At 37.1% G+C, this 11,599-nt stretch overlaps 2 protein-coding genes across 3 annotated transcripts in view; one reads left to right on the forward strand and one right to left on the reverse strand.

Annotated features, from left to right (window-relative positions):
- The window catches only part of LOC121925521 (protein WWC3-like), a 529,629-nt gene that overhangs the window by 226,115 nt on the left and 291,915 nt on the right, over positions 1–11,599 (reverse strand). The gene's annotated exons all lie outside the window — the stretch shown is intronic.
- MID1 (midline 1) overlaps positions 1–11,599 on the forward strand; it is a 134,702-nt gene that overhangs the window by 119,980 nt on the left and 3,123 nt on the right. Inside the window, exons 7-9 of the mRNA XM_042457764.1 lie at positions 170–311; positions 10,087–10,248; positions 10,904–11,111. Coding sequence (XP_042313698.1) covers positions 170–311; positions 10,087–10,248; positions 10,904–11,111 — 512 coding nt within the window. The remainder of the gene's footprint in view (positions 1–169; positions 312–10,086; positions 10,249–10,903; positions 11,112–11,599) is intronic.

The raw sequence follows: 11,599 nt of genomic DNA on the forward strand, positions 1-11,599 counted from the left end.
GGCTGGGTAGGTACCCATGAAGATGCCATCTTTGTTGATTAAAAAAAGACCAACATTTGTACAAGGAAGACTATAGAAAGCAGATGGTTTGCAATAAATGGATGAAGTGAATGCGGTGGAACTATGTAACAAAATGTTAACAGTTGTTTTTCATTTTTCCACAGCTCCACCAAATCCTCCAACTATTAGAGAAGAGCTTTGTACTGCTTCATATGACACAATCACAGTTCACTGGACCTCAGATGATGAATTCAGTGTGGTCTCCTATGAGTTGCAGTATACCATCTTCACTGGACAAGCTAATGTAGTTAGTAAGTACCAATGATTTTGCATCCAACTGTGTTTCATTGTGATGTTAAACCAACAAATCAAAAGCAAGAGAAATTATTCTATTTATAAACCAATGTCATGATAACATGATAACAAGGTACCTAACGTGGTAACCTAAGAGAAATGTGTTGGAGCTCAGAAGATTATTATTTTTTTACTCTTTTTCTTTCTGCTTTGTCTAGAATAATGTGTTGGCCCAATACTCTTTCCTTTAAAAGTAATATATGAGTAACATGTTACTAGTATGATTTTTATTTATTTATTTTAATTTTAAAAAATACTTAAAAAGTCCAAATAGCCCTTAATATCACCTCCAAAACATTTTACAAGTCACCAGTGGACTTTCTTGTAATACTACTACTACTACTGATAATAATAATAACAATAATAATACCATTCATTATACAGTACTATTTGACAAAAATATCATTATGCTCTCATTACCCTTCTTCCAATAGGTAACGTCATTATTTCCCATGTATGGCTTCCAGTATAATTAATTTCCTTCCAAGCTAACGGGAAGTGTCAAGAGTTGCATATGGTTATTGTTGCAAAGCCCTGTTTATTTCTCACAGAGGAGATTTCCAGTATGCACTCAGATCACAGAGCAAGGCTGCTATTATTTACAAAATTATTGCAAGTTGAAGTGTAACAGTAATTGTGATATGACACCTTAAAACACTAACAAATTGTGATAAAGGTTATCATGGGACATGTTATGAATAGGGTGGGGTGGGGTGGGTGGGTGTATCCTTGTGTGTGAATGATTGTATATTGTTTATTTACATACACATATAAATACATAAACACACACAAGGAATGGAAGAACAGGAAGAATCTGTTAACACTGGGCTACAGACAAAGCAGTAATGCATGATACAGGTGTGTCACATTACAATAAGTATTGTAATGTGAAAATGAAATCAACCAAAGGTAAGATAAGACAATCACAAAATACATTGTGGTGTATAATGAAGCGTTTTCAATGCAGGGACCTGCAGTTTCAGTGACAATTTTAATTGCTCAGCAGTGAGCCATGTCTGCTTCAAATCCCATTTTACATTGCAGCTCCGTAAATCTGGTTTCAAGTCTTTACATTCCTTGGTTTAAGCATGCAGACAGTTTCATTGACTAAATGCTGACATGCTTAGCAAAACACTAGCATCAGTTTCAAAATCTTAAGAACTTCTCTGTAGCATTTTTAAAGCATTTCAACACATCATTTACCACTAATGCATCAAGAACTGTGACATACTTCTGCCACACTATTAATACCACATCAAAGGAATATAGCAATAGAAATAAATCAAATTAGCGTATCCAGTTTGACCTTGTTCCCATAATTACGGTCTCTGCACATGGAGTTGTTTATTTTATCATGGATTGCATTTAACTAGCTAGTCCTTACATATTACTATTATGCATCAATCAAAAAACATTATGTCAGTGATGAAGCGATACAGTTTTTATTAGCTTAAATTATTTAATTATTGCTTTTCCACCATGCTCTTTAGTGATGACAGAGCATTACTTAATGTTGAAGGTGAAAAGCCTTCTTTTCTTCCTTCTTCCACCAATTTGCATATATAATTGTGACATTGTGTAACCTTTTTCTTAATCAATGTACTTGTCATGAAATGAAGAGAAGATGTCTGTGCTGTACTGTACTGTGAGGATAGTTTCATAGTACAGTACACCTGCTATTCATTATTTTAATTATGAATCTGGTTTTATGTTTGTATGTTTTCTTTTGTCTTGCTGTTTGTTTGTGTAGATATGCTATATTAAATAGTTTTATAGTGTTTTATTTTATGTATCATCTTCAGAATTTTAAATTGAAAGATTATGGAAAATTTCAAGAGCCAGCATGGTACAGCGGTTTGAGTGTTGGCCTGAGACACTGGAGGCCAGGGTTCAAATCCCTGCTTGTCCATGGGAACCCTCTGGGTGATCTGGGGCAAGTCACACAGCCTCAGAAGAAAGCAAAAGAAAACCCTCTCTGAACAGATTCTGCCAGGAAAACCTCACCTTATGGTGCCATAAGTCAGAAATGACTTAAAGGCATACAGCAACAACCAATACATATTATAAATAAATCAGTTTACAGACATTTTGGTTAAATATAAGACTTACAAACACACTTACCTCAGAGTAAGTTCCATTGGATAGAAGGAGACTTACTTCAGATTTGGCATGTGTAGTGTTGTTTTCTGTGTATGAGAATATAAAAACTGAACAATTTAATCATCATTTGGACATTTTTCCATTCTGTTTCAGTCTACCTTGGCCTTGTCTCATTCTGTTTGCTACCAAAAAATGAAGTAGAAAAGAGCAGTGAAAGGCTCATGACTGATACATAGAAATAAGGCCCTAAATCCAATTGCTAGCCTAGTTTAACGCTGACCTGTCAAATCAATTGCTCAATGCAAAGTCAATTTCTGTAAATCCCATTTATTCAGTGAGTCTTCTCTGTCTGAGACTAGCAGATGGATTAAGTCCAATGTCTGATATTTATATTTATTTATTCAGTAATTCAATGGGTTTGTATCCAACCTTTCTTCCAAAAAATGGGACTCAAGATGGCACACAGCAAGAGCCAACCAAAACATAATTGAAACACAAATATGTGTAAATATTTGAACACATTAGATTGAAGACACAGGCTGGCATCCTGTTAAGTATTTGTGAATTCAGGTATAGTCATTTGAGCATAGGACTAGGACTCTAGAGATCAGTGTTCAGTTTCCCTCTCAGCCATGCAAACCAGCTGGGTGACTTTCAGTGAGTCACACACTTTCAACCCCTAGAAAACCCCATGATAAGGTTACCATAAGTCAGAAACCACTTGAAGACACAGAACAACAACAGAGATAGGCGAACAAACCTGTATATTTTCGGGATTAAAATTTACAGTAGCCAAAAATCTATCATATAAGCCTAGCACCTCTGTCAACAACAGTTTTTCCAGTATTTCACACTTCACAACTACAGTGCTATTATTCCACTTGAACTATTGTGCTTCCAACTGTGACTTGTAGTTTAAGGAGTGACACTTAGAATTCTCAGCCAGAGAGCTCTAGTAGTTCATGGAACTACAAATCCAAAGGTTTTATAGGATGCTTCCACACCTGTTAAAGCAGAATCTGGCTGATAAGGTTTAAGGCATGTGTCACTGTGGCCAAATCAGGCATCTCAAGGAGTTGAAGCAGCTGGCTCACTAGCTTCAACTGTGCAAAGGAACTCCAGGCCATTTCCACAATTGGTGCATTCAGGCAAGCATCCAAAAGAGTTTTACTCCCTTTTTTTCCATGATCTGCCTTTTGAATTACAGGAGCACCTCTTTATTATATGAATTAAGTTCCATTTGATAGTTAAACAAGCAGCAGAATAAGAACTTTATTTTCATCATATGGTATTTAAATATCTATGGCCTAAATCCAAAGCAACATTAGCAGAGGAAAACAGTGGGCTAGCCAAATTCCATGGTTTTTCCAATATAAAAAGCAGTAACACATTTGTTTTTATGTTTCCTAAGCATGCTACCGCTTGTATCATCAGTTGCACAACTGATGGTGAAACTAGAAACTGTGTTCAATTTCCCCCATGTGCATAATCCAGAATTACATCTTCACAGCCACAACATCATTAGCACTAGCAGAATGATACCAATGAATACTGGCCTGTGTCTGGTAATTTTTAAAAATTCCTATTTTCATGGGAAATCCTGTTTGAACTATGGTATTGGCAAACATATTTATGTGGTACAGAGAGTAACTCTTAACATGATTATATCTAGATAATTTAATATTAATTTAGTTATTATTTAAGAGAAAAATAGGCTTTAAAATCCCAATTATAGATTTTCATGTACTATGGTTTCATCTGGAGACTGAAAATTCAGTTCTTCATGTGCTCTGATTCAGGTACTAACATTCAGTTATTTGTTCTTTCAAAATAATGTTATCTCCATATTTAAGGGTAATCCTGCCCTTGAATAGTGAAAGAACATTAGGGTAACCATTCAGCTGGTATTTTTGGTTGAATGGTTTACAAACTGAGCATCTTGACTAAATATGATGCTTTGATATGATTTGTGAATCTGAAAACATTTCACATATATTGCTGAAATGTTTCCCAGTACTCTTAGATAGCACCTAATTTATATCAGCAATGTCTAAATGTTTAAAGGATTTAATGCTGGGGGAAACCAACAGTAATCTTCTGTAGACACCTGCATTTCATAGTCAGTTTGGATGTAACTTAAGGGTACTATAAAGGAATTACAGCAAGAGAGATAAAGTGAAAAGGGCATGGGAGGACTATGGGTTTCTTTGATTAATCACGAACAAGCAGTGATAATAAAACTGTGCCTCATTCCCTCTGACCCATTTTCAGCATAGCATTATGCTGACAGAAGGCATACTGTGGGGTAAAGACAGTACGTCAGCTGCAAAGCGCTGGAGGGAGGCTTTAGAACAAAGCCTCTGCATTGTGAGAAATACAGTGGAGGATGTTATTCCAGACTTCCTGAAATGAAGCTTAATAATGAGTCAGCACAAAACCATCTTGTCTTAATGGTGTGTAGGGTGGCAAACATTAATTGTATGCCCTGATTTGGATAAGCTTGTAGCTTTTCATAGGGCATGGCACAGTGTGAAGTATTCAGAATGCAGCATTGTGAGTTGCTTCTTCTTTTTATGCATAGAAGGATTAATACAAGGGACTGCTCAATTATAATGTAATAATTTGTTTATAAAAGATGCAGTTGTTGGCTGAGGTCCATGGAACATTATGTGTGAGTGGGACACACTTCCCCACTTGCACAGTGTCAGGGGGCAAGTTTGCCAATTGGTCTTAGCAGCCACATGCTTTCACACCCTTGTCCTTTTAGAATGGTCCTTCTGCTGATCTATTTCTGAAATACATCTAAGAAAGCTTGATTTTTCTAACTGGTTTCCCCCCCCCCCCCCCCACTCCATTTTCAAATATCTTGTGTAGCATATGAGAATCAGAGAGAGAAGAGAAATTGGAAAAAAAACTTTTTTCAATAAGCATAGTTATTAGTTATTGCTGTTCTAATTGAAACAAATTAGAAGTATTTTTGAAGAAATAAATTACATGCCAAAACCCCCTACATCTTTGCAATATTGTTGTCCTATCAGTATGTGTCCATATACACACAAGTATATACATAGCAGTATTTAATGTTATTTACTTATTCTGAACATGCCCAAAATATTATAATAATGATAATAATAAATTTTATTTGTATTTCCCGCCTCTCCCTGCAGATTGAGGCAGAGAATAAAATCAACAATAAAATACAAGATACAGTACAGTGCACCCTTGCTTTACGTGGGGGATCCATTCCGGACTCCTCTGCATAAAGCAAATTATGCGTATGCTTGAGCCCCATTTAAATTAATGGGGCTTGTGCACGCAGTGGCATGGCGGCATGTACGCACCATGGGCATGCGCCCCATTAGTCCCTATGGGACGTGCAGCCCCTTCTTCCCCGTGCGGCTTTCAGCATATGCACAAAGCCGCATAAACTACTACCAATCACTAAAATGACCAAATCACCTTCTGTTTTCCATGCTATCAAAGTCAGAAGTGGGAGTGTTCTTTGAGATCGGCTATAAAAGGTCAGGTGGATAGGCCCGTTGGAAGAGATCCATCTTAAGTGCCTTCTTAAAGGCTTCTAAGGTGGTAATAAGATGGACCTCTTCCAGTAAGTTGTTTAGTTTAGGGGCCGCGGCTGTAAATGCTTTATGGGAAGTTGTAATTAGTCTAATTTTCGTATATTCCAATAATTTATTTCCTGATGTTCTAAGAGTGCGGGGCGGGTTGTGTAGGGAGAGGCGTTCCCTTAAGTAACTTGGGCCCAAGCCATGTAGGGCTTTAAAGGTAATGACCAACACTTTGTATTGCACCTGGAAGCTGATCGGCAGCCAATAAAGAGATTTTAATATTGGAGTAATAGTACTGATAGAAAGTCTGGAGCAGGAAGCTACAAGGTTCGTACTAAACATCTGCCAATGAATTAGTGCGAAGGAAACAGTAGAACACTGTTTAACTACTACTGTTAATTCATTCCCTAGTGATGATAAAAATGCATCATGGTTGATATATGACCACACAGTCAACTTAGGCTGCTGACTGGAATTAGTCTCCTAAAACTGAAAAAGTAGGAGTGGCTATGTGGTTGTTCTTCCCTGTCATTGAAGATCAATTCTCTGGATATTTCTTGTGAGCTAAATAAGTAGCAAGACATATGCCATCTTCCTTTGAAATGTTTTGCTTTTCTCAGTTAAACATATTGGCTAGAATCTTGTTCCTTAGTTTCAATCAAATAAGTCTATTTACTCAGTTGGTGAATGGTATGTTGACACTTCAATGTTGAAAAGTTCATTGATTTAATGGGTCTGTCTATGAGGAGTAACAACAGGATTTATGTAGTCCATGGTTTCTGGAGGTTTTTGAGGTTTTTGTTTAAAGTAGGTAGATCAGGTACTAAATGGTGAATTTTGTCTCCAATGCAAATACATCCTGAGAAGTAGGTATGCTCTGCAATAAGCTTGCCCTGGGCAAGCCACATGCTCTCAGCCTCAGGGGAAGGCTATAGATAATCTCCACTTAACAAATCTTACCAAGAAAACCCCAAGAAAACCCCATGATAGGTTCACCTTCCAGTCACCATAACTCAGAAACATTTTGGATTAAATTGATCACTGAAACCCACCAGGGATTGGAATCATTTAGGTGTGTGTCGACGCATCATACAGTGGTTTCACTTTGGCATAACTGTTCTTTTTCACTACTTAATAGCAGATTTAAGACATCTTCACTCCAAATGATTTTCCTACATTGAAATTACAACTATGTGTAAAAAAGATTCATACACCATGTACACACAATGTACGTAGTGTATGACTATTATATCCATCAGCTGTAGTCAGTGGTTCTCCAAGAACTATTTTAATGAATAGTTGCTGGTTTACCAATTACCAAAGAATTCTAACCTAAATACAGTAGATTGCTGTAGCCTTCTCTTCTGTGGAAGTGGGAAAGAACCCAGTACTACGTGCACAGAACACTGTCTCTTATAGTCATAACTGGGAAATAAATGGGGATTTCAGCATGGCCTTTATGGACTAGTAATATACATGTTTTTTCCAGAAGCCAACATCTGACTTTAATTCCATGGAATGATGGACATGGAAAATACTACATTTGCTTGACCAGGAAATCTGCATAGCATTTTCTGAAAATATATCACTTGAAGTTCTTTCTATATGGATTTTCCATTGCCATGCAGTATTTAGTTTGTGTATTCCCTTTTTGATGACTAGACACAGATCATTCTGGGATAAGAAAAAAAAAATCTTTGGACATAGATCAGTGTATACTCTTACTCAAGTTGGCCCTTTTAAATGCATGCAAATGTTTAAATTAACTTCATTTTAAAGAGTGTATTATCTTCTGAGTGCTTCAGAATAAAAGTTCCATTAGCAATAGTTCTTGATTTACCATCTCCACATTACATTCTATGAGACACTTCAGTTTTAATTGACATATTAAAGTATTGGGGGAAAGTTTGAAAATGTACTTAACAGACATACTTTATTTATTATTTTCCAATCATAAGTGAGTTTGGAGGAGGAAGCATCATATGTACTAATAAGGACATTACCTAAGTGTGGAGTTTGGCATTTATTCTCATAATATAATTTTCCATAGCATTTTAAAAGTTTGAAATGCTCAAGAGATAATGTAGCCTTCCTGTGACTTTTGCACTATTTGTGTATTTCACTGTGCTGAAACAGTGGATCCAATAGTAAATATGTAGATGATTTTCAGTTTGCATATTGTTCCCCATCTGTTTTTTGAACTTCAGCAGCAACAGATCCTGGAGAAAAGAAAAGAAAAAGTTTTATGAATGTTTACCTCCAGGTTGTAAAATGGTAATAATACGAAGAATAAAAGAATTCTTCCTCTTTCCATCTCCAATATCTCACAAATCCTGCAAGATACCTCATTATGGTCCATGCACTGGGCCAGTAGTCTCTAATTAACATTCCATTCATTTTATTGAATATAGCCTTAAAAATCCATTATTGCATTGCTTGTAGGAACTTACTGTCCATGCTTTAAAGCATTGTTTTCTGAAATCAGAAACCAGAATTGACTGGGAACAGCAGTATTTCACAGCTGTTATTTCTGCTCATGGACCACAAAACAGAGAAGAATCTTAAACATTTTACCTAGTCCAGTGTCACTAGAGTAATACAAATTCTCTAGGCCTCACCTGCCTCCTAGAGATCCTCATCTAGGGAATGGAAATCCCACAATATCCCTCTACAGCCTATTCTACTGTGTAGGGGAATTTATGAAGTGTTAATTTTCCCTTATGAATTTATATTTAAGAGAAATACATTCCCAAGACAGCCAAAGAAAGTTATTGGGCTGAGTTTCAAAATACATATGAAAACTGTTCTGGCACATCATCACCCTGTATTCCATGGGATCATGGAAAGTGCAATATCTCAAAGTGCCTCCAGAGAACCTTTCCCAACTAAGCCCCTTTTAAGAGAAAGGAAGTATAGTAGTTGCATTTAAAAGAAAAGACTGAAGATTATTTTCCTTTGAAAATTAATGATTTTCACGGCTGGCCAAGATGAGTCTTCTTCCCAGCCCCTATGCAAAAGCCAACTGCAATGGCCATTGAAGAGCACCCTGAAGGCAGCTAGGGGGTGTAAGTAGGCTGCTTTCTCCTCCAGTAACTTGTTCTTTCCTTCTGGCATCTGCTGCCTGAGGAAACCTCTAGTAACTTCCATCCATAGTTCTTCTGGATATAGGGGAGGAAATGCTTTCTTTTGAATTTTGTTGCGCCTTGCATTGGGTGAACACTGCAGTGGCTCAGCTGTAGTAGGAAACACGGCCACTTCCTACCAGGTAAGCACATTCAGGATGGAACTGACTGGTAGGCCCAGTGAATACAGCCCCTGAGGGGCCAGATGTGGCAGCCCCACTGGGCAGGAGCCCAGAATGATGAGCAGCATTGACAACACTGCACTGAGGGCTGGAACCAGCTCTGACACCAATTAATGAACAGATGTTCAGTTAGTTCAGATTTGCCTGTAAAATCCCTGCTTCAAAAAGATGTTCCTACTCTATTTTGAATCTTCTCTAGCTCATTTGTGTCACTACCAGTTTCAGGGAAGGAAAGTTTCCCCTTTCATCTCTTAATTACTAAACAGTGAAGTAACTGAAGTAACCTTAAATTATGAACAGATGGCATTTCTATAATATATTAATATCTATTTGTACTGAAATCATTTCTGGGAGGGAAAATTTTCATGGTGTCTTCCCTCATTTTGAAGACTCATTTTGGTGGCAGGGAGGGAGTTGTGGGGAAGATCGAACAGTAAAATAAAAAGAGATTCACTTGCCTAATGGTCTCAGTTGTGAATGATTCACTTACATTAAATGGCACTTTAAATAGGCATGTACCACTTAAAATTGACAGCCCTGCAAATGCATTTGCCATTTAAATTCATGTTCTCTTCATACCTGAGCCATCAGTCCATGGAAAAACTAATGTTTCAGTTGGCGAGGGTATTGCTGTTTAAAGGAGTGAAGGGATTATGTTATATTGGGATTGTTTAAGGACATTTTCAGCTTCACCTGATTGTTCAGAGGCATCAGAGAAAATTCCTCCATACAATAAGTAATGCATTTTGATTTGAAATACAGGTCTGTGTAATTCAGCCGACAGCTGGATGATTGTTCCAAATATCAAACAAAACCACTACACAGTCCATGGGCTGCAGAGTGGCACCAAGTACATCTTTGTTGTTAAGGCCATTAATCAGGCTGGCAGCCGAAACAGTGAGCCTGGAAAACTGAAGACAAACAGTGAGTAATATTTCATCTATCCAGCATGCATGCATTTCATTTCCCCTTTACCTCAATTCCACCCAGTTTGACACTTGAATGACATAGTGATGCAGTGTAGAGCCTATATTTTAGCACTTTCCACAATTGTATGCCATTTATTTTGTCTAGCAAGAATGTCTACTACAGTCTTTCAACTTGTTATGGTAACTCATTTAGAATACAATTCTATACCATTTTTTATGTGAAAGCAAGTCTGAATGAACCCAATATCTGAGTAGACATGTTTAAGATTCCACTCATACACAAATGGTTGAACAGAATCAGAGTTGGAAGGGATCACATGGGGCATCTAGTCCACCTCTTGGGTTGTGAAAAACATTCTATGTCCTTGTGAATATAACTAGTTTCAAATAAAATACAGAATGCACCCATAGGGATAATGGGAACACCCAGTAGGATAGGAAACAGATTTACTAGCCACTCCAAAAGTAGTGTTACTAGAAGCAAATGAATGGCTGTTTCATCCACTCTTATAGAAAGAAAACCAAAGGCTATTCTTGGTAACAATTCTGTAGTTAGAATAAAATGTCTTTATCTTGCCTACTAAACAGGCATCATGATCCAGTGCTCATTTTAAATTTTTTATACTCTTTGTATTTTGTTTACAATCAAGGCCAACCATTCAAACTCGATGCTAAGTCTGCCCACAGAAAGTTGAAAATATCTCATGACAACCTGACAGTAGAGCGTGATGAAACCTCTTCTAAAAAGAGCCACACACCTGAACGTTTCACCAGCCAAGGGAGCTATGGAGTAGCTGGCAATGTGTTTATTGACAGTGGACGTCATTACTGGGAAGTGGTTATCAGTGGAAGTACATGGTAGGTGGGTCAAACCATACATCCACACAGGCTTTCTTTCATTTTTGTCTCAAATAAAACCATGTGAATTACTTGTATTTCCTAAAGGGTGAACAAATAACTAACAGAGAGTAATAGAAATGTATTGCTAATGATCTGTTTCTGTTATATACATCACTAAAGAAAATGATGTTTCACAATAAAAAATAAATCAAACATTTAGTGCCTTAAAGAAGAATTACACAAAAGTAACAACATACTACAAAAATAAGGCTCACTGGCTTACTCTTTAACCCAGATCTAAATAGACATTTTGGCAATCTACCTGTAGCCTCTTATTTATTTATTTTTAATCAGTTCTTCTTGACCCCTTCCAGAACTAGAAACTACAGTAAGACAAAATATGTTTCTTATATACACTGCACCCACCTCTTATGTTTGGAAGCCTGAGAGCATTTCAGGGGTGTGATGACACACTCAAGGGTGTGGTTCTTCTATAGAAAGGTTCT

The sequence above is a fragment of the Sceloporus undulatus genome, chromosome 3 (assembly GCF_019175285.1).
Source record: "Sceloporus undulatus isolate JIND9_A2432 ecotype Alabama chromosome 3, SceUnd_v1.1, whole genome shotgun sequence".
Lineage (NCBI taxonomy): Eukaryota > Metazoa > Chordata > Lepidosauria > Squamata > Phrynosomatidae > Sceloporus > Sceloporus undulatus.